The sequence below is a fragment of the Lissotriton vulgaris genome, chromosome 2_1 (genome assembly GCF_964263255.1).
Source record: "Lissotriton vulgaris chromosome 2_1, aLisVul1.2, whole genome shotgun sequence".
Lineage (NCBI taxonomy): Eukaryota > Metazoa > Chordata > Amphibia > Caudata > Salamandridae > Lissotriton > Lissotriton vulgaris.
In genome coordinates this window covers 1838531679-1838556041 of record NC_141687.1, presented here as the reverse complement: position 1 = coordinate 1838556041, position 24363 = coordinate 1838531679, and the positions used below count along the sequence as shown (strand labels likewise).

Below are 24363 nucleotides of genomic sequence, written 5' to 3'. Positions count from 1 at the left end.
ATAAACTACAAGGCTGCCTCTTGGTCTTCCTACATGAGAAGAGATAGCCGGAACTGAAAACTACTTATAACCCCCCCCCCACCCCCCCCCAACCCCCCTCCCGTGGTCTTCCTACATGAGAAGAGATAGCCGGAACTGAAAACTACTTATAACCCCCCCCAACCCCCCTCCCGTCAACTACTATTGAGTTCAGAGTTACTGTTTTCAATCAAGGTCAAACACTGGGTTATTGGGTCCAACTTAGTATCCATCATGACTTTTAAGGAGTCCTGTAAAGATTTTGAAAAGCGTGTCATAGCTACATTGGTCAGCCCTTGTTCGACAGCAGTGTTCTTAGGTATCGGATCACCGCTTGACCTTTTTGCCCCCCTCCCCCGATGGCCTTTCTTTTCATGTCCGACCCTAGATTAGCCCACTCGACACCTCCTGGTCTCCCTCGAGTGACTGGTATGCTGATTGGTGGATTTGGGAGGTGACCAACAGTAAAGGCCCCCACTTGCTCACTGCATGAGTCTTCTGCATTAACCCCCAGGTTTATTGATCACAATTGTGGGAGTAAGGGGTACCTGTTGACCAATTGAATGGCTATTCAAGCTATTTGGCCCGACTAGTTCTTGGATCCCCGAATTGTTAAGTGGTTCTTCAATGCTGACCACGAGACTGTGTACACATGTGGACCGGGGAAGGTGGGAGGTTACAGGAGATCTGGAGAGGCGCTGGTTCACCAATTCAATCTCCTAGTCAAGCACTGATGCTGCCTGCTGCAAAAACGAGTCCATGGTCACCAAAGAACCTAAGAAACTAGCTAAGGCAGGCACCTTTCGCTTCCCCATCAGATGCCATCACCCTTATGTTACCAATACTCCAACACCACGGCCAATTAGTAAATCCAGAGAAGACGGTAAAAGAAGAAATGATGCGTGTTGCATCCCTACCTGGGTCTTTAAAGCTGCCGATGAGACCAGGACTGGAGCTGGAACCAGTAAGGGAACAAGGATGTGGCTAGTCCTGTTGGAGATGGGTTCATGAGATCTATGGGAATGAATTACAAAGTCCAAGAGGGGAGGCCCAGCCCAGCCTCCTCCGGCCTCTGACGGACGCAGACGGGCACTCCTTCGCGTGTCCCACGCTGCAGGAGCCCAAGCCCACTTTTAAACGCCTCCTGGCGTGAAAAAAGTCGTTGGCGCACAGAAATGCGTTGGTGCCTGCCGGCGCTCTGAACTGTGGGTGGTGGAGTCCCCTGATGGCAGCAGCAAGCTGGTGACCACTGGCTGCAGGAATAAACAATATGGGCTTCCACGCTGCAGGAGCCCAAGCCCACTTTTAAATGCCTCTTGCTGTGATGTAACGTGTTGGCACCTCCCGGCACTCGGAACTGTGGGGGATGGAGTCCCCTGATGGTGACAGCAAGCTGGTGGCCACTGGCTGCAGGAATAAACAATATGGGTTCCCAGACCACTTTAAATGCCTCATGGCGCTCGGAACTGAGGGGGGTGGAATCCCCTGATGGCAGCAAGCTGGTGGCCACTGGCGGCAGGAATAAACAATATGGGCTCCCAGCAGGCATATTAAACCTCTGAGCTTCCTTATGGAGGTCAAAGCTGCCACTAGACAAAGCTCCCATCTCTCGCCAGCAGGCACATTAATCACCAGAGATATCTTGACACTTTTATTGTTGCTTTGAAAACTGTTGATTATACAAGGAACTTTGCAGTGCTTTTAAAACCGCTTCCTGCGGACCCTCTGGGAATGTGTCACGGACCCCAGTTTGGGAGGCGCTGCATAGGCTATTTAATCATTATCACTTGCAAAGGATCGCTGGCCCCTAATTTGGTTTAAATATGCATTTTTCCTTGTTACCCTCTTTGCATATTTGAGTTTACGAGTGGGGCGGGGAAGGGAAGTAGAAGGCTACTTCCCTGAAGTATCCTTTTCTTCATCATTTAATTTGTTCAGCACTATGTAAATTAAACACTGCTCGTTCAGTATTGTAAATCAGATGCCAATACATTTAACATGCTGATTTCCCTGCTTAAAATACTTTTTGTTAGCACATGGGTGATTTATCTCCCCTTGACCTCCCATTTGACTAATCATGTGCACTGTAGGTCCCGGAAGGCCAAATCTGACAGCTTTTCCGAAGATTCACTTCACTGTATAAATTAGTTAGGAATCACCGTAAATGAGAGTTCAATCCCTGAGTGTAATTATGACGATCCCCCAAAATATGGCGCCTGAATGTTTTTGTACTCTGATCCTCTCATTGCAGTTTATTTTGATTCTTTTTTCAAACCAGACCCCCTCATTCATGCCTTCTGTTTCTGGAGAGAAGACCTGTGTCCATGTCCCTGGGCTGCATTACCCAAACATTTGTCTGCTGCCAGTCTCTGCACCTCTTTGTCCACCTTTTTTCGGCTGCCTTCATTTTGTGTCAACAATGTGAGATTGATAATATTGTGTTTACTTACGGGCAGTACTGCTCTTCCTCCTGGCCATGTATTCTATTACTGTCTTTTTCTAGACACAAGGTTTGCAAATGTGTATCATTTGCATTAGTCCCTTTTCTGGCCTCTGTGGCATCCTGTATTTTCATTGTGCCGTTTGCTAGACTCTATGGCTGAGATTTTCAAGACACTTGGTGCCATGGAACTGGAGATTTAAAAAGGAAGTTGACGCTCTTCCTAGCAGCCCTTCAGCTGGTACTTCCTTGTACCAGCGGAAGAACATGTTGAATGGGATATCTTTCAAAAGTGTCATATGTCCCCGCAATTGATATACTGATGCCACAATAACTAAGTATTCATCCAACACAGACAAGTAATCGACCCCTGAAGTGTTGTATCCCTTAAACACTTTGATGCAAAGAGATGTCGCTGATTTTCTTTCTGTGGGCGAACCTCTGCCTCAGAGTGTTGACTAGAGAGCCGTGGACAAGCGGCGTGTCATGGCATGGCAAAGTTGGCATGAACAAATGTGAGTCTTCAGTGTAGCCTTAGACATTGATGCTGGCTTAGATGAGAAGTCCTTCTGCTGGAATTGTAAACGGGCGGAGGGCGACCTCGCACACATTCTGCATTGCAACTGTGTAACCCCCTTCTGGGACAAGATATTTGACTTCATCGGTAAAATTTTCCCCATCTCCCCATCCAGAGAACTTCCATACCTAGCCTTCGGTTTCACCCTAGAGCCCTCCCTCCACGCCGACGACAGGGCGCTACTTGATCTCATGCTCACTGCAGCTGTTAAAATTGTCCTTAGTAATTGGAAGGATTCTAGCAAAGCTACCTTTGCTTGCTGGCTCAACTGGATAATTAGCCTCAGGGGAGCGGATAACTTAGCTCTCCAACAATCGCCATGGCGCCCCCCCTATGAGAAGGATGTGGTCTACCCTTGACAGTTATTTCACCACCCATAAACCACCTTAGAAATCCTCCCCTCCCCCCCACCCCCCACCCACCCACCCCCGATGCACTTAACCTGTTCTGACGTCACCACAATCCAACAGTGTGGAGCTGCCCTGTTACTTCGGTTCACTCTGAAATCCTGAGTCCCATCTCCATATCTTTGGTGCTATAATTTACCTAAAATTGTCCGGATACACCGCCTAATGAAGTATGTATTATTGTGTAACCTATTGTACATTGCTTTTTACCCCTTTCGCTTTATTGTACTGTACTGTTCTTCTGTAATAATGTATGTCTTTGAGTCTGTACTATTTGTATTTTATTTGATACTGAAACACCCAATAAAAATCTATTTGAATAAAAAAAAAAATATACAGTCCATATTGGTTATGTATATTTGTGTTACCAAACGTTGTATTCCACATGAGGCCTCTGGAGAGGGTTAGCTGGAGGAACAATGATGCAAGTGATCAGGAGATTGGGACAACAAACAGCCTCCAGTGGTCTTCATTCATTCAGTTGAAAGTGCGATTAGGGCACTGTGCCAATGGGGGAATACCCTTGAATAAATCTCTTCCACACACTCCGCAGTTTATTACCAGTCACTTGGCTGCATGGTGAGATGTGTACATGATCGACCTAACATTCTAGGGAAGTTGGCCAACCAATCAGAAATCTTCTCATAAACATGCTGAATGGAAGAGCCATCCACCCAGTTCTGAAAACTTGCATTCTGAGCACCACTTTAAGCCGGAAAACACTACCACAGCATTTCACCAAATGGAAGCATGAGAACCAGGGCACTCTTGAGGGAAGTTAACAAAGATGTGCTGCTGGCTATTAATTAGCACATCACTAAAATCTATCTGCATTTGGAAGACCGAACATTGATTATCAATAGTGTTTTTTACTTGTAAACAAATCATATTTTTCACTTCTTAAGATCAGGAGCATAGTTTGAAAATAAGTTACGACTGGATACTTTATCGCGTTCTCACGCCACAGTGAGCTGGCTAACTCCCTTCTATTCTCTCTGCAATAGTAAAGCTTAAAGACCCAGTTAACTTGAAATTAAAATACCCAGGGGTATGGAATTACTAGGGCTGTGTTCTCACATTATATTCTCTCCCACATATAGATTTGCCAGGTGCATCTGTCTACTTATACAGCTGGAAAAACACCTAGCATTATGATGACTATCGCACACGTGACTCGCAATGAAGTAAGAGCCCTAATTTCTAGAATCAGACACGACCACACCCAATTTGCTCCATTGTAAGTTTATAGAGAATTTATGTTAAAATGTTAAAAACAAAACTGTGCTTTTCAGAAATTATAAAGAGTAACACAATTTAAACACTCGAAAGATTGAGCAAATATAGGAATTAGGGAAACAAAAGAGGTCGCTGTACTGTTCCTATGGGAAATGGGGGAAGTGTCTAGCTGGCATGACCACAGATGTTAGAGTAACATCCTGGGGCATCCATTTTGTTGGATATAATGGCCTCACACACCCGAGCTCGGCGGTGAAGGGTAGGTCGAACTGCGTGGACACAGGAGGAACGAGCTTTAACCTTGGGCTCCCCCTGATGTCCAATCCCGCCGACCCCTCATGTGGCATGTAGTCCTGAACCTTTAGGCATAGGAGTACCCACAGAGGTAAACATAAGACATACATGACACTAGCATGTTTTGACACTGCACATTTACACGGTCCTGATGAATCGCGGGTGACTATACCCATAGCGTGAAACATGTCGACCTTCATCACCTTTAGCCTCATCTAGGGTCACCTGACCTAACTTGTTGACTCAGAGTGAGCCTAACCCCTCTTTTTAACTGCAGCCAGGGGACCCCCTGAATAAATTGAATTCCGGTACCCCTTGCTACATTTTAATACCCCACACATCACCACACCTAGCCCGGTCCACACACCCCCACCTCACCATAAGGCAGTTGGAAAAAGATCTGCGCCAAAGAGCCCCTCTTTGAGGTGAGCCCGTCGGGGATTGCACCGCCTCCCCGACGAGGAGCAACTGCCGATGATGAAGCATGACATCCTTCGGGGTGTGTGAGGCCATTATATCCAACAAAATGGATGCCCCAGGATGTTACTCTAACATCTGTGGTCATGCCAGCTAGACACTTCCCCCATTTCCCATAGGAACAGTACAGCGACCTCTTTTGTTTCCCTAGTGCAAAACACGGACACAAGCTGTAACTGGACCTTCCACCCACCTCGTGGGTGGTTAACCGTGTCCGTCGATCGATTGATCTCCTTCTCTAATCTCCCTCCTTTTGATACACAAATATAGGAATTGCCATGTTTAAAAACAAGGCGCTAGGTTATCTTGCCCATATGGGGGTCCTCTTTAGCCTCATTGTTTTTTGCCCCCTCCTTTTCCCCCTTTTTTTTGCTGATCACATTTTGTGTTTAATTTTTGCAGTCACAGATTTGCAGCACTAAGAAGAAATTAGGTACTGCACATCTATGGAGCAATAGGTTGTCTTAATGCTAATTCACTGGCATCTGTTATCCCAAGGTACTATCTGGTCGAACTTACCATGCCGTAGCACAGACCAAAGAAGGAGGTTGTTAGTGGTTTAGCCTCTTGTTGCACTACTTTGTAACCAGGAATTTTCTTCTCTCAATCAATGTTTACTTTAATTGCGGACCACTTTCTTTCATATTGTTTTTACCTGCAATGCGAGTTTGTGAAGCCAACTGCTGCACTTCTCATATTATTCCTGGCAGTTATTTACAATAGTTCTGCAACTGTTCTTGTTGAAATTATTTGAACCATAACAAACAATGTATCCAAAACTTGATTAATTAAACGTAGCTGCTGATTAAACCTGAATATTAAAATGATTTTCTCGATTTTAGACCTGCTTGAAGCGAATCCGGATGGATCTACCCATTGTGCACAACGACTTCACAAGTCAGGAAGGCAAGGATAATCTCCTATTGTTTTTTATCTAAATGTTCAAACTTCCTGAAGTGCTTTTGGGTTGTGTCTAGGTTTTCAAATAATACAATATGTTGTATCTGACTGTGCTTAGACCATTTAGTGTATACGTTGGCAAGTCTGGAAACTTCAAAGAACATGGCTTAAAAGGAGACATAGACTAACTCATCAAATGCACAGTTATATTCTATAGGCCTTACTACAGACTCGAGCTGCCCCAGACAGTCCTCATCGGTGGTCAACTATTACTATATCGCTTGGGCCTGTCCACCTCTTTTTGTAGTCCGGGAATTAATATTCAAAACCTGACATGATCTTTATCTCCCTTCCTCCCTCCCCAGTCCAGGCCTTGCTGGGCTACGTCAAAGATATCCCCAAACAGACTAAATAGTTTGCAGCCTTGTCCTTCCTTCTTGCAAAACGCATGGTTGCTGTGAGATGGGGGAGTGGTCCCCTTCCCAAAACATAAAGACTGGATCAATGACCTTGTTTACTGTAATGATAGCATGGACGTATATGCATCTACACATTCCAAAACACATCCCAGAGATATTTGGCTCCCAGTCCGTTCTTATCGGTTATCTCAAGACACCCCTTCCTAACCCACTTCAAATTCGCCCTCACTCCCCCTCCAGTAATTTCTTGTAACATTTGATTTGCAGAATGGCGAGGAGGGGATCTGACAATAGATAATGCCTTTTATGTGTCTTTGAAGAAGCCCCTGCAAATATTTAGACGGGGCTTCGTGAAATTTGCTGGTCTCTCTACATTTTCAGTTTACTACAGAAAAACGATTTTTCATGGAGCAGGTTAACCTCAATACAATGTGTACTGTTGTCAAGAAATAAGCATTGTCAAAAGCATTATCCCTCTTGATGAGAGGCACTACTACTGTGGAGTTGGCCATTTATCCACTCATTGTCAATGAAAGTTAAACATATTCCAAAGTATTCGGATATAAAGACTTTCTAAGCAGACTGCTAGAACTCTGGTGGTAGATTCCTTTTGCAACATTTGAAATTCACCTCCTCAGTATCTATTCTCCAAAATTGAAGGAATATGATTCTTAGACATTTATCATTAATTGCCCATGTGAAAAGAATGTAACTGAGTGAATAAAAAATAACCTGCATATTTGGAATGAAGGCTATTAGTAGCATTTTCAATTTTTTTTTCTCATTAAAGCTGCGATCAAAATTGCTATGTTGAGATATGCCATCAACTTTTCATCCTGGTCCCTGAATTCCTTCCTCCTTCAAGACTACTTCATGAAGATTGTGAAAGAAGCAGTGAGGCCTTATAATTGTACAAGCTACTCTTTGATTGGAAGAGATTTTGCCACTGATGCTTGATCACCTACTAGAACCCTTGTTAGGTTTCGCCTGAGCCAGCGCGCATTGGCTCCTCTGCGAGGCTTCTAGTGAGGACTTCAAACTCCGACTACACGCTCGTGCGTGTGCTTTTTCTCGCTATTGGCCTTTGCGTGCATCTTTCTAAGAAAGACAGCACGCAAATGGCCAAAGACGGCAGCATGTTTCGCCTTTCTTCTAAAAGTTGACTCCCACGGCCTAAGGCTCTCGGGAGCGAGCAGTGGCATGCTGCATTCCAGGAGGATACAACATTTTTTAGCTACTGCAACAAGAATTTTAGATTCTATTAAGGACACGGAGGCGAGGATTATGCTTTCTCATTTCTTTACTGCACAAACAGCAGCCAATGAAAGTAAAACTACAATGGTAAAAAACAAAATTTCCCATGAGGCTTTGAACCACGCCTCCAATAATACAGCCAATCACAGCAGTAGCAAGCATACAAAGTATAGAGACACTAATCTGGCCTCCTCTTTCTTTGCGCGAACAGGTCCCATAAGAAACAAACAAAGTCTTGAACTCTCAACGGAGAGCTAAACAGTTCCTGTAGGAATTCTCAATGGAGAATAATCCATAACCAAGAAGGAATCCTCTTCTGTCAAGAAGGTACCGTAGCTCCATCGGAGTACACACTCAACTCTTGTTAGAATCATTTCCTGAAACAGAAAAATAAGTTTGAGAAAAAGAGCCCATGACTTCATTTCTCACTGGGTGGGTATAAAGTTGTTAAACAACATAACATCAAAACAACTTTACAGTTGCATAACTGTCCCAACGGGTGGGATAATCCTCGCCTCCATGTCCTTAATAGAATCTAAAATTCTTGTCGCAATAGCTAGAAAATTTTGTATTCTATGGCAGGACCGGAGGCTTCTGATTATGCTGGTTCAAAGCTCATCAATCACTGCATCAGAAACATGAGGAATAGGTTTATAATAAAAAACCTTAAACATTGAATCAGAAGACCAATCAGCCGCTTTGAGGAACCTAACAAATAGGCTTTAGAAGACGTAGCACCTCTAGCTGAATGAGCACCATAAACAGAAATATCAATGCCAGCCTCTGCCATAATCCATCGAACGCATCTGGCTAAGGTAGCCGCAGCGACTGGCTTGAAGGGTTTTTGAACAGAGATTAGCAACTAACCTAAAGGGTCAGCTCTGTGTGCAATAGTACGTTCTTCATAGCATTTCAAACACTTAACACACACAACTTGTTATTATGTGGAAAAGCGTGATACTCCACTGAACGAGACATGGTCTTTGTCCGTCTTGTAATAACAAAAGAAACACCCTGTGGAGAAAACATCATATCAGCCGAGTCTAAGGCTCTAACATCTGAAACTCTTCGACATGAAATGAGACACAGCAACATAGTAAGCTTGGCAGAAAGCTGCTTCAAGGACAAATCACCATTATCGGGCCAGGATTCCAGAAGAGTGAGAACTTTTGTAACATCCCAAAGTGTGGAATACCTGGGCCGAGGAGGGTTAGTCTCACAAACCCCTTTAAGTAACTTACAAACCAGGGGATGCATCCCCACGGGCTTACCATCGATGTGGTCATGACCAGCAGAAATAGCAGACCTGAAATTATTAACCGACCTGTAAGCCAGGCCCAATGCTGCACATTCAGACAGGAAATTCAGAATGTCAGTTACATTTGATCCCACGGGATCCACCTGCTTTTGAAGGCACCAAACCACCCATCTCTTCCAAGATGCAGAATATCGTTTCCGGGTGGAACGCCTGTTGCATAAAGCTGGCAGCCGCCTGTGAAAGGCCTGCAACGCTCTCATGTCTCCGGAGAGCGTCCACACCATCAAGGTTAGTTGGTTCTGCAGGACCAAGGGATGGCATGACCCCACTGGGTCCTGCAGAAGCGTGTTGGTTCTGCAGGACCAAGGGATGGCATGACCCCACTGGGTCCTGCAGAAGCGTTGGGAACATTGGGAGCCGGAAGGGAAGATCCACAGATAACTCCAACAGTTTGGAAAACCACGACTGAGTCGACCAGAACGGAGTCACCCACACTACTGTCGCCCTCTGCCGGCAGACAAAGGCCGCCACTCTCGGGATCAGTGCAAACGGAGGAAAAGCATAATTCCTCTGTTGCCCCCAATGATGCCCCCAATGATGCAGGAACGCGTCCGTTCCCATTGCCATCGGGTCCGGTCTCCAACTGTAAAACAGGAGAAGTTGGGCATTGAGGCGAGAGGCAAACGGATCTATCTGACCGGGGCCTCGCATAGTCATGATCTGAGCAAGCAGCGATGTATGAAGCCTCCAATCGCTGAAGTCTCGAAGAAACCGGGAGTTCCAATCTGCCACCTGATTGAATTTCCCTGGAAGGTATTCTGCCACCACAGAGATCTTGCGATCCAGGCAAAAGTGCCAAAATTCCTTCGCAATGTGTACCAGCATGCGGGACTTCGTCCCCCCTAGTCGATTGATGTATCTCACCGCTGAGACATTGTTCATTCGAATCAGTATGCAACAATTGCTCTTCAGCGGTGAGACAGACCTGATGGCAAAGGACCCTGCCAACAACTCCAGAAAGTTTGTGTAGTGTGAGTTCTTCTGCTGACCATCGTACTCCTGTGGTAAACTCTCCACAGCGAGCGCCCCAACCCCACTGACTGGCATCTGATTCGACCACCACATCTGGGGCTGCGCCGAAAATAGCTCGGCCATTCCAAGCTGTCTTGTGTTCCAGCCACCATTGAAGCTCTTCTCGGGAGATAGAGGAATGAGATGGTCGTAATGAAATTTCCTCTGTAAATAAAATATTTTGAGTCTCTGGAGGGCCCTGTAATGTAAGGGGCCCGGGAATATGGCTTGAATCCAGAAGGCCCACAATTCTCACTAAAACTCGCTAGGAAATCATTTCCTTGGCCAAGGTGGTCTTGATTTCCCTCTTTATGGACCTGATCTTACTCAAAGGAAGGAGGAGTTGAGCAGAGACTGAATCTATCAGGAAACCCAGGAATTTCATCTGTTGGTTCGGCATCATCACTGATTATTTGGCATTGATGATGAACCCCAGATTCTGCAACAGGGACGTCGTCCACTCTAAGTGAGTGAGGAGAAGTGTCCGATCCTGAGCTAGAATTAGCATGTCGTCTAGATATACAATGAGAAGCACTCCCATCGCTCTGAGGCCAGAGACCACTGGTCTGAGGAGTTTGGTGAACACCCAAGGAGCTGAGGACAGACCAAAGGGAAGTGAGAGATACCGGTACCACTGCCCTTTCTAACGGAACTGCAAGAACGTCTGATGTGAGGGGCAGATAGGGACTGTCAGGTAGGCATCTTTCAAGTCCAACCAGACCATCCAGTCCTTTTCCAACAGGAGATCTCGTAAGAGGTGGATACCCGCCATCTTGAAGTGGCGGTACACGACATAGGGATTCAAATCTCTTAAATTTAATACTAGGCGTTGACCGCCACCCTTCTTCTGTGCTAGGAAGACGTAGCTGCAAAAGCCTTCTGGAATGAAGGGTCCTACAGCAATAGCCCTTTTGAACAACAATTCTTCCAGTTCTGAGTCTATAAAACTCTGTTCTAGAAGGGAAAAAAGGAGAGGTTGAGGGGGAGAAACCTGAAGGGGACACTTTAGCATCTCTATCTGGTAACCCTGCACGGTCTGAAGGACCCACACATCGGAAGTGAGATTCGCCCAATTCATCACAAAGTGACGCAACCTGCCCCCTAAAGGAGCGAAAGGACTCACAGGACTTACCAGAGGACTGATTGTCGAAATTCTTGTAACCTCTGTTGACACCCCGATTAAAGCGGCCTCTGAAGCCGCGTGATCTTGTCGGGTAGAAACCGGCCTGGTCCGGCTCCTGAGTGTTGCCTCTGCCATGTCTGGGGGCGTATCCTCGCTGAGGACTGGTATTTGAATATCGGCCGGTCGAGCGTCCTCTGCCACGCCCGGCCCTATTAGAGACCTGGTGCAAGACCCTCTTCAATGAGGCTTGAGACTTATCAAGAGACGCAAAGGTACTAACAAATTTTGCAATGTCTTTTACAAATTTGTCCCCAAACAATTACCCTTCCGCCAAAGAGGCCAACTCCACTAACTGTGGGTCAATCCGAAGCAGGACTGGTTTCCTTCTTTCAGTAGCTAGGGCGCAGTTAGTGTTCCCTAACATGCAGATAGCACGTTGCGCCCAGCCCGCCAGGACCTCAGGATGTATGACGTTCCCAGTCTCCTGAGCTTGGAGGGCCAATTCCAGGATTTTTGCGAATGGGCCTGAAAGGTCGAGGACCTTATCTTGGCACGCTCTGAGCACGCGATCAATCCCCTTCCTTGGGTCTTTTTTTATATTTCTTGAGGAAGGTAGTCATGGAAGTGTCAATGTCGGGGGTGATGGCCACCTTGTGGGCCAAATCTGGACGGGGGCATTTGGACTTTAGGCGCGCTCTCACCTCTTTGTCGAAACCTTTGTGAAGGTGAGTCTCTAAATACTCCGCCACAGCGGGGCCCAATCAGAGGATCTAGGGTGTACAATATCGGACTGGTCAAAAGAGAAGGGCGAAGGGGTGACAGGGGAGGAAGCATGCTTACGCTTCTTGGTGCGCTTGCAGGTCTTGGAGGCCTGCGATGAATCAGTATCGGTATCCGTGTCCTTAGTGGTATCGTTTACCGGGCTGGCAGAGGGTTGGGGACAGGTCGGCACAGTCGTGCCACCTGTAGAATCCTCCTTGGATTTATACAACTTAGAATACGAGTGAACAATGGGTCAGGCAGGGTCAGTGGCAAACTTTTTCGGAGGAGGGGGAAGGGATGGGTCCGGGCTAGTGGTAGGAAGGGGTTTACCAGGGACTAACAATTCCAATTAATTCCTTGGCCAGGGGTAGCAGGGCTGAGGAAAGGGCCTTATCCAGCTTAGCATCCAGCTTTTTATCAATAATGTCCTCCATGGACTCCTCTTCATAGTATTCCTCATCGCCCTGAGCATTACACGCAGTAACCTCCTCTTCGCAGTGCTCCAGGTCTGCCATTATCAACCAGAATAATAAATTCTACTCAATTCCCCAGAGGGAAGCTCAATTGCCAGCCCACAAAAGGGCGTCGGTCAGGGGAAGGGCCAGGCGCAGGAGCCGGGAAATACAAATGAGAAATAGTCTTAGAAAAGTTTATAAAGTCCTATTCTAGGACTAATGGGGGTAAAAAAGCCCTTATCAAGTCCAGAAAGGGCTTCCAAAAATTACCCTACTTCCTCACTGTCAGGGAAGGTAGGGGTTAATGCTCACTGTCTTCGATGCCAAATCGGGAAGAAAGGCTGCCTTTTTATGCACAAAAACGGCCTACCGGCTCCTGGCAAACTGAATGATTCCCAACTTCAGCCGGGGGCAGAGCGTCTCAATGGCCCTGATCACGGGGCTGCGCGCGTACAGAGACTCACGCGAGCCCCCGAGACGCACGGTGGGAGCCTGTGAAGGCCCCGGCGCGCGTCTCACTCCCCGAGAGGGGCCAAGTCCCTCCTAATCGCGGACCGCGATTGAGAAGCAGCCGCGGCTGCTGGCAGCTGAGCGGGGCAGACGGGGGCCTAAAAGCGCAACACGCGCTTCCAAATGAATAATAAAGAAACAAGGAGCGGGCCGGAGAAGCCGCGTTCCGAAGTCAGGGAGGGAGGGGAGCGCCGCAAACAGCACAGGCAGGGTAAACCAAGACCGCACAGCCTGAAACAACCAAAAGCACTGAATAACACCGTGTTTTATGAAAAAAATTCACAATACATGAATAATAAATAAGCATGATGCGATATCAACACTGCCTAGACCTTGTAATGAAGCAGTACAAGTATACAAAGTAAAAAGCACTTATCTGGGCCAGATTAGTGTCTCTATACTTTGTGTGCTTGCTACTGCTGTGATTGGCTGTATTATTGGAGGCGTGGTTCAAAGCCTCATGGGAAATGTTGTTTTTTACCATTGTAGTTTTACTTTCATTGGCTGCTGTTTGTGCAGTAAAGAAATGAGAAAGCATAATCAGAAGCCTCCGGTCCTGCCATAGAATCAGGTTACTGATCAACCACGACCGCTGCGCTGTTTTTTTTATCGACAGCCAAACTGCTTCCTCTGCATGGTAGTATTCAAATGATCTGCCAGTTGAGCAGTAGAGGGCGCCATGTGTTTATAAATTGGACTTTAAAAGAGAGGTTGAAAGCAGAGTTAAACCTGTCGTAGACCTGCTGCGTAGATCAAATGTCTTTGAGCAAGAGGAGGCCTGCTGTTGATACATTGGCGATTAACACATGTCCGGGTCATTCAAGTGAAATCATACTTCGCGTGACACCCCGGCCCCCGAGAGATCAAACAGTAGCTACCTTGCCTAACACATTGTCCCCCAATAACCTCCTGTTTACCATCGGGAGGGCGAAGGGAAGAAAGATCAAGATGTAAGCATGCCTCGCAGAGACAGACTCGTATACGCCTAGCTGCTGCCTTATAACCCCTAGGCTGGGCTGGAAAAGGCAGTGTTTTCTACGTGTGCAGGCACAAATAAGTTTCTCAATACATCTTTCTTTTTATGTTTTTTTAATTGAAATGTTAAAACATACAAAAACATCAGTCTCTATACCCGTGCAACCAAAATGCTGTCCTCGACAATTCAACCAGGTTAAATCACAATAGTTATTTAAATTTTGGGCGACTTTCCCCAACCATTAACACTTCTCTGCTGGGTTATCCCACAAGCCGGACAGTAATTATTCTGAGAGGTCTATTACTGTTTTTGGCAGTTTTACATAGTGCAGACTCCTATGGAGAAGTCCTTCGGAGCGCTTTGCATGTGCACCAGTTACATTACACAGGGGCACATTTTTTTTTGGGCAGGGGGAGATTTAGGGATGTGCCCAGAATCACAGATGTGGTGCTAGTTCCAAAGTCGGCAGCTTCTCTCCCCCCACATTCTCTCCCCTTACTGGGGTAAGCCTCATAACTTTTGCACCACCAATCATCGAGAAAAGGACATTTTGTACCAGCAGAACGGTGCGAACACCAGTGCCATACTGATGCAAAATTACCCACACCATTTAGCAAACATTTGCAATGCAATAGGTCTCGCGTTTTCGCGAGTTTGAGCTATTGACATTAGAAATGGCAATGCCTTTTAGTTTTGTTTTCGTTTTTAAAACATTAATAAAAGGCATTGTCATTTACAATGCCAATAGCTTAAACTCTCGTAAATGCAAGCCCTATTGTATTGCAAATGCTTGTTTTTTGTATCGAGAGGAACCAGAAGCTCCATGTCTTCTGTAACTTCCAAGAGCAATTAATAATTGCTGATCCCCTATTCTGCAACATTATTGTTAGGTAGTCACCAACCATATAACTTTCTTCAAGTTGCCAGTCATACCCAATTTCTTAGTGATACTAAAAAAAAGGCCTATATGATTGGAAATGGACCTAACCCACTTAATGGATTGGTGTTCTCTTTGAACCCAAGCACAAGTTCCACCTTGGGAATCTAGCCTACTAGGTGGAAATATAGTCCACTAAGAGAGTCAAATTCAAGCATTATGCAGTGCTGAATTGTTTCCAGTGTTCCTGGGGACAGTTGCTGGCCTGACACATCCATTCTCCCTAAGTGATGGGAGAGTTTTTTGTTATCAATCTATCTCCACTTTCTTGTTCTCGCTTGCTGTACTGGCTCTTGGTACTTTCATGTATTTATAGAGTACTCCTCTATTATTTGGGAATTGATAAAACTTCTCTGATGTCCCCATGATAATTTTAAACAGTTCCAATCCTTTCAATATCTGCACTTTCTCATTCTCGCCTTCGGACAGACTCTTTGCACTAGTTAGGTAAAAAGAGTACTTATCATTTCTTTTGAGATTTATAAAAAGTCCCTGTTGTTCCCATGCTAATATCAGACCATTACAAACGCTTAAATATGGCATTTGTCAAATGGATAACTTTGTGTTATCAAACTATACAATCTGAAAGTAAATGTTGCTTTCTTGGTTTGTACTAGAGCACCTTCCATTGGGAATTGGCTGGAAATTCTTGAGCTGCAGATTGGAGGTTTGATCGCTCCTCAGATACGTTTCTTCTCTGAAACGTTTTGGGTCCACCTGCTACCTTTTTTATTTTTCTAGGAGCATAAGTGAGGATTTTAATTCTTATCAAATTTCTGTATTACTGTAATTTTACTGCTTTGTGACTTTGATTGGGATCCGCATCCAATGGCTGTAGTACAGTTAGTAAAGATACTCCTACCTTTTCAATATTCCCTCAGTTAAATCTGAATCCCCTTTAGACCCTGCCACCATAGACATTTTGCTGAAAGGAGGAGATATTATTTTATTAGCCCTGACCAACCTATATAATCTTTCGCTGACTGCTGGAAATGCGTGGTTGTCAGTCCATTACTGAAAAACCCTCCTAGGATCCGGACAAGGCAGATAATTATAGCTCTGTATCTCTGCTCCCTGGTGTAAGCAAGATTTTAGAGAAAGCAGTCAACTGTTATTTGACCAGTTTTTTGGAATCACATACATCCAATTCAAACCGGTTTTAGACCGGGGTATGGTACCCAGATGGCTCTCCTGTTAGCCACGGAAGATCTTAGGAGAACATTGATCAAAGTGACTCCGCTGCGCTCATCCTTTTGGATTTGAGCGCAGCTTTTAGCACGGTTTCCCACACTATTCTTCAAAGCAGGATGAAGGTGCTAGGAATCATGGGTAATGTGCTACACTGGCAGACCTTCTTTCTGGAAAATAGAAGCTTCCAGGTCAGGGAGGGACCTTTCCTGTCGAGGTCTATCCGCTTAAATGCGGAGTACCCCAGGGCTCATCCTTGAGCCCCACTCTTTTTAATGCGCTCCCTAGCGGACAGTATCTGTTCAGCAGGTTTCACGATGGTCTCATACGCTGACGACACTCAGATTGTCATCTCTCTTGCATCTAGCATGCCAAACTGAGTCCAATTTAGCTGCCTGCATGGTGCAGGTGAGTACTTGGATTTATAATAGTTGTCTTAAATTAAACGGCAACAAGACAGAGGTCATGGTGGTTGGGAACAACCTCTTCCTTTGGGATGGAGGGGATAGTCCCTCTCCAAGAGAGGAAGTTGAGAGCGTGGGATTATTCCTAGATAAGGACCTTTACCATGGCATCTCAGGCCATAGAATTGGCAGGAACGTGATTTGTCCTTCTAAGAGTTCTTAGGAAGACCTTCAAATGGCTTCCTGTTGAAACCCACAGAAAAGTGATACAAGGGCTCATCTTGTCACATTTGAATTACGGTAATTCACTTTATCTTGGCAGCCCCCTGTTATGTCACCAGAAAGCTGCAGGTTATACAGAACTCTGCAGCCATGACTTTGCTGAACATTCCCACAACACAATCAGTGCGCCCGGCTCTGGTTAGTCTTCATTGGTAGCCAGTAAGGAAAATAATTGAATATAACACTCTTTGTATTGTACACAAAGTAAAGCATGCCCAGACTCTACATATTCGGAGGCAATTTATTGTTCTACATAATAAAACATGTGATTTAACGCCTTAACCGCGGCAGCAATACCGCTGCAGTGCGGGCATTCTATAGGGTAGACAGGGCTGCGTCGGCCAATGGTCGTTAGCAGCACCAGGGAGGGAGTGCGTGCTCCCGTCGGCTGTTGGCCGACGGGGGCACGGAACGGGTTGAGGTCAAATAGTCAATTTCTTTTGGCAATTCCTAGAAAAAAATGGGCCAGAAGTGGATGGCGATCCTTTGCTTACCAGGCACCAAAGCTTTGGAATCCCCCCCCCCCAATTGGTCTGAGAGCCAATAACAATTTGCTCAGTTATAGAAAGCATCATCAAACTCATTTGTTTACTGGAGCAGTATGTCACCCCGTACATTTCCTATTAGCTCTGGGAAAGCCGTTTTTGGGTAGCCATAAGAATTTGAAAATAAATATACCATACTGAATTATTCCTTGGATGTGTATTGTGGAGCGTTAACCTATGAAGGATCAATTGCTGAAGAAAGAAAAGTGGTACCCCTGAGAATGTAATTCTGCTTCAAGCCTGTGCTCCGATTATAGGTCACCAGCCCTGTAGGGACTCAGTTTACTCAGATATGTTAACTTGAGGTGCGTCTTGGGGGGCAAGCATGGTGGGAGGTCGACAGGCCAGCTGTCCTATTAAAAAAGCATTAACCTCTGTAAGACAAACAATTTTTAATACTTTTGAAAATAAAGATATTTGTTGTCTGGACTAATGGTGACTAATTAATTTACAGCTGAAGAAACTGGGAATGGTAACCTAATTTGAACTATTGCTAAAAGTAAATAACATTTCCTTCCATTGAATAGTGTGGCCTGTGTGAGATTGTGGGCTAAGTGTTTAGCTTTCCCTTTGGAGATCTGTGTTAAAATCCTTGATGTTGCTGATTATCATTGCAGGGCCTACGTGGCTGTCCTCTGTTTTGGTTGCAAGTGTTAGAAATACCCTGCAACTTTCAAACAGCCACACACAGCAAAATGCAGTGGTCCCAAGGATACGAACTTGCCAAGTTATCATGTTTCAGCTGCATAGGATCCATACAGTACAAGAAATATAGTGAAAATATTGCAGCTACTTCTGCTGTCAAAAAGTCCTGCTTGAGCGTGAAATGTGAAACTGTTTATTTATTTGCGACTGAAAATATGTGAACTAAATTCCTACCCTCTACTTAACAGTGACCCCATGGATTGTAACACAGGTATTGTATTTTTAATATGCATGACACTAATTAATTTGAAGACATTTTTTACTTTTTTTTTTGTTTTAACCCCTTGCATGCTGATGACGGAGCGGTTCCGTCATCAGCTACGGATGAGCTGTGCTGATGACGGAACCGTTCCGTCATGACTCCGCCCGCGCAAGGCGGAGTCAGCATGGGCGGGGAATTCCCGCCGCACGCAAGGGGTTAATTCCCATACATTGCCAGCTTCTACCTTATTATAGCCAGGGCCGCTGGAATTATGCTGCAATGGAGTAACTTTTGCAGCAAGAAAAGGCAAATTGTTGTGCATAATACAGCACATTTTGTGATGGTCTTACTTCATTATTTTGTCATTTTTACACTTGTTGTTAGTCTGGGAATTGGTTGCACCTCGGTGGTACCAGTTTCAAAGACACATTTAGCAATGAGCAACAGAAAAGTGACCAGTCGATCTTTTCAAAGGGCCTTACAATGCGCTGCAAAGCATATTTGTTGTATATTCTTACTTGGTACAAAGGTCCCAGATCCAGGAGGGGACAAGGGTCCCGGAAGTGGTCTCAAGTGGAAGTGGGCGTATGCTCCAGTGCCACGACAGAATGTCTCGAGACCTAGACGGAGTCTCCTGTGGTCTAAGGAGACAAAGGTTCTTAAATTCAGACAAAGTTCTCTGAGAGGAAAGAGAACAAAGGAGAAACAACAAAGCAAATTCCAGGACCGGCAGAACCAAGAAGAAATGGAGTGGACAGAAGAATGTCCCAGGACTGGAAAGGGACAAAGGTCCCAGAATCTAACCGGGAGAGGACAAAGGACGTCCCAGGACCTGAAGGGGACAAAAGTTCCGCAATCGGTACCGGGAGTGGGCAAAGGGATTCCCAGGACCAGGAGTGTTCACGACCGAGATTCGTGACTGACAACAGTTCCAGTACCACGACAAAAAGTTGTGACTAGGTGGTTCTTTGAACCGGGATAAGTGTTCTGTGTTTACAACCAGACTTTTAGCCCACAGTACTGAGACAGTTTGTCCACAAGAGAAATGAAATTCAAAGGAAATTCAGAGTCCTGAACAACAACAATAGGCTCACAACCCGAGGAAAAGATCCAGAACCTAGACACCTGGTTCAGAACTAGATTTTGGACTGAAAAAAAACTGGTTCAAAATGTTCCTTTGGGAACATTCTTCCAGAACTGTTCTATCTTCAAAATTAGCGAGAATCCGCGATGGACAATTATTGTTTGGAGAAAGTGGACTCTCTATTTCCGTTTTTGATGGCCACAACGATGGATTGTAGAGAGTGGACTGGCTCTTCATTTTTTTTGTCAATCGAAGGGGAGAAGGTGGTCATTGTGATCTTCATCATCATTATTATCTTGATCCTGTTTCGCTTTTTTCGAGTTCTGGAAGTTCATGAGGTCGCTGACCTCCTAGGTGTTAAATGTTTCCTTCTTCGTGTTTCTCCATGCTTTAACTCTTACTATTTGTTTGAGTCTTTCATTTGTGTTTTGTCTGTAAGGGGAGAAGATGTGTTGTATATTCTTACTTGGTTCATTATGACTACTTGGTGTCTGTAGTCCTTTCTTAGTGTTCCTACCTTCTCTATCTCCCATAGTTCTTAAGTGTGTTCTATCTGGTGTGTGTAGATTCCAGCCTTAGCAGTTGGTCTGGTCAGCTGTGGGGTTTTACTGCTCTGCTGTCTAACTTAATAAATATATCTTAATTTCCTGAAGACGTGTCTTGCTGCCTACCTAATTCTATTTACAACAATATTGCTGTGTTTTTTGTAGTTTTTAAACTGTTTGAGCTAGAAACAATATTTTTTTCAATCTGCTAATGAAGAATTATGGGGCAAATGTGGCAAATCTATAATTATGCGAATAACGCCACAGCCGTACAATCTCATAATTCCAGTGGCCCGGATTCTATATTTAAATTAGTATTGCGGATTTACACAATCCAAAACATACATTACACAGCATCCTCACATTTCTCTCGTCATATCTTTCTTCTGTTAGTCGCTTTGCCTTTATCTCTACTTTCCATTCTGCTGTATCACACTTCTGTCCCTGCCTCTCTCTTGCAGAGTCTGCCTATACCTCTCGCCCTCTATGGATGGATACCATGACCTTCTCAGGTCATGTTTCCTTACATGGTTGTAAGATGTTGATTGCATTGAGTGCTGTTTTTGAAATTATAATTCTCCCCTGTGAAACAGATTTAGAACATATAATGTGAAAATTACATGCAAAATCCTTAATGTAACAAAAAGGCATACATTTGAATTCAAGGAAGTCTACTAAAAAAAGTAGATGAAAGCTAAAGAAAACACAGTGCCTCAGTTGAAACCAAAGAAAGGGAAGGTAATGCACAGTAATAAGATTAGAGTGGCGTGAAAATTCCTGTATTTAATGCGGTCCATAGCGATGAAAATCTGCACTGGTCGATCCTTATTAACACCCTGTTTCCAAGCTAGCCCCTACACCCCAACTAGCAGATGCTGGGTGAACTTTGTAAACAGATATTCAACTGCACTGGCAAGTATTGAAGAATCTCCTCTCAAAGTTCAACACCACTGGAGTTATACAGAAAGAACCTGGTTGGCTATTCCTGTGTAATGATGTTTAAGTTTGGTGGTAAAGCTGGTTGCACCCCTGACCTCTAAATGTCCAGAACACAAGCAACCCATGACCAGTTTCATCCATCGTGGAGAAGTGTGGCTCAATGGTTAAAAGAGGCAGACCATGAAGCAGAGGTCAGACCCGGGACCAGGGTTCAATTCCCAACGCAGCAGGGTCTTGAGCCCCAAATTTCCACGGACACGATAATTCTCGCTTCGGTGCCTGCTCGAATCACGGGTTCACACTCTGCAACTCCGGGCAATAGCTTGCTTAATCTCCACTATGGCCCCCCGTGGCGGGATGCCTGGCTTTCACCTTGGGGGTGCCCAGTACGGGTTACTGTGGTTACAGCTTTATAAAAACGTGTTTTTCCCATTGACTCATCAGTATTGTCCGTCAACTGCTAATTTCTGTCTTTCAAGTACTGTATTGCAGTGGTGGCTCCTCTGCTAAGGCGGAGGAGCGTCGCCCCACTTCTCTTTGAGCAGTGCCAAAAAACTAAGGCGCATAATCTGCTTTCTAAATAGAAGTGGTATGCGACTTGCCCCAGTGAGTTTCCTCCAGTCTGCCCTTGAAACTACAGCTTGGGTGCTATCATGATGTACTTTACTGATCTACGTAATCATGTGCTCATGTGTGTAATCACAGGCTTCTTGTTTTTGAAAAACACAGATTTTCAGTTTCGGTGCTACCTGGTGCCTGACAACACATTTACTCAGGATAGGTGTTTTGCAACCTGAATCTATTCCACATCCACAGGCAGTGCATTATTTTGCCATGTAGTAGTTATGTTCGGAAATATTTATGTATTTATTTAATTAAACCAAGTTTTTTTTTCTTTGGGCATCTTCCATAGGCAGCTAGTATGACTCACTATGACTAACGTCGAGAGTTAGCTCCAAAGTCAAAGAACAATTTGTCATTGATGCAGTGGTGGCTGCCTCAGAACGGGGTGGTGGGGCGAGGGGGTGAATAATAAAATAAACGTACCTGTGAAAGCCTCCACCTCTCCTCTCCTCTGTTCTCTACCCTTGGCACTGTCAGCAGGAGCGGAAGCATCCAGTCTCCCAGCTAATCACCACTCTGCGTTTCAGCAGCATTGTGATTGGTCTGAGCACTGTGGTTCGGCGCTCAAAGAGGCACTGGAAGCCTTTGCATGTTCTCCACCCAGGCTGTGCATTACAGCCCGGTGGAGAACATACAAAGTGCGCTTGACTGTTTGGCCAGCCCAAGAGGGGCCAGCACAGCCCGCCCCACCTTAACCTGGCTCAGTCTGCAATGAAAAATAAAATGGTAATAACATGATTTTATTACCACTTTATTTTAGTTTTTTGCACTTTACTATAGTCTTCTCTGCCTAAATAGTTATCCACACTATGGAAAACACTCAATTTAGATTTTGCCCATAATGACCTTTTCCCTCAGTACCTTGGCTTTTATTTTCATACTAGTCCCGCAGAGTCTGAAAAATTGTACAAGTCACAACAAAAAGGCACCAGTCGGTTGTGGGATCAGCAAAACAGATACTACATGAGCTGGTGATTGGACCAGGGACCCCATCGCTCGTCCCCTAGACAAGATTTGTGGAGAAAGTTGACTTGTCAGTAGTGCCTTGGCATTTTCGAGACAACCCTGAAGTTTTCTCACAACTCCACACAGAAAAGCAGGATCCGAAACCTGGATAGCTATGGATAGACCTTGAAGACTGCATCCCAAGCAGACTGCCCCACTATGGCATGTACTAAAGCAGATATTTGCAGGATAATTTGGCGCAAGGAAATCGTTCACGGCCTCTGCAAGAGCATCCAAGATATGCGAAAATATCTGGACAACAAATTGGAAATTACAGTAGACCTGGAAAACAAAGTAGCATGATTGGAGACTACTATCAATGCAGCTTCTCAAACAATTGAGAGCCTGAGTGTAACAGGAGGGATGGCCCTGCAACATTGTGACGAATAACAACCATTCCAGCTGAGAGAACATAAAATTAGAGCGAAAAGACTTGTTCTGGAGGCATTCATGGCGGGCATCTTGTTGTCTCTGCTGAGGGGCAGGCACTGAGAAGAGACTGGCAGAATTCGTAGAGTGGCCCACAAAGAGGCAATATGTTGATCAGAAACACAGAGATGTGGTAATGAAATTTCAGGATTGCCAGAGAAAAATTTTACACTTCTTGCTGCAGAGGCAAAAATGGGGTAACCTTCAAGAAGTACTCTTGACAGCTCTCTCAAGATGTTTAGGCTGCAACCCTTCAGAGATGTTCAAGCCAGTCATGGACAAACTCAAGCATTGCAAGATTCAGTATAAGCGGACGTACTGATTTTGGGATTGTATGTGAACGGGAAGGGGGAAGCATAATTTTACAGATCTGGCAGCAGCTTTGAAAATTCTCCATATCCCTTTGTGAGATGGCGATGACAATAATGTCTGTGGCGGCCAACAGGATAGTGATCCGATAGGAGGAGCCCAAGACTGACCAGATCGCTGTGGAAAAACCACACGCTTATTGGTGGAGAGGCTTAAGGAGGACCGGAAATGTCATGGACCTCCCTCAAGAGGATGCAAGAGTCCTTCTTTGTGACGCCAGAAGTGCCTAATGACTCCTCCAAACCAAGGGTGCCAAGGACATAAGTATTACTGATATCGCTGCAGGCCTAGGGGAACACAAAGGAGCAGTGGAAGGCCTTCTTACTTGCCCTATAAGGAGAACATATCATATTCAGGTGTTGAGGAGGGAACAGTGTTGCACAGCCTCCTCTTCCATTATTGTCCCTAGGATGTAAAGGTATCTGTCGAGTATAGATGGTTCGACTGAGAAGCATGTTCCCTCTTACAAGATTAGTTTCCCCAATTTGGAGTCACTTTGGTGGACTGTATTTATTGTTATGAATGATAAAGATAAATAAGGGTTTTTCAAGGCATGTGGACCATGAGAGAAAGGGAGTAATCTACCTTCAAGGGTAAATATCCCACCCGCTGGGAATCTGCTGCTAACCCCAAACATGTTTACGTTCTACATGCTAATACCCGCAGAGAGTGATTAGAGAAATTAGAGCCACATGTTTCTGAATGATCCATTTTTGGTTGATATGGTCTAACTGACAGCAACAGGCGTAACTTCCCCACCAAAAAGGTGGTTAATTTGTAAATACTTGATGGAGAACTGTGCATATTCTGCTTACAAAAGACTCCCTTGTGTAGGGCAGATTAGGCCAGAATGAGGCACAATCAATATACAGGCACATCGGGTAAAACAAAATACAACTGTTTTCTCACGCACACAGATTTTAATTTG

General features: G+C 45.0%; 1 protein-coding gene and 1 non-coding gene across 3 annotated transcripts in view; both read left to right on the top strand.

Annotated features, from left to right (window-relative positions):
* Positions 1-24363, top strand: part of TIPIN (TIMELESS interacting protein) — a 313598-nt gene that overhangs the window by 182052 nt on the left and 107183 nt on the right. For both annotated transcript variants that reach the window (XM_086957990.1, XM_086957991.1), the window contains one exon: positions 6292-6355. In XM_086957990.1, the coding sequence (XP_086814116.1) occupies positions 6292-6355 (64 nt within the window). The remainder of the gene's footprint in view (positions 1-6291; positions 6356-24363) is intronic.
* Positions 18158-18295, top strand: LOC147733365 (small Cajal body-specific RNA 14). Its single transcript, XR_015308932.1, has one exon.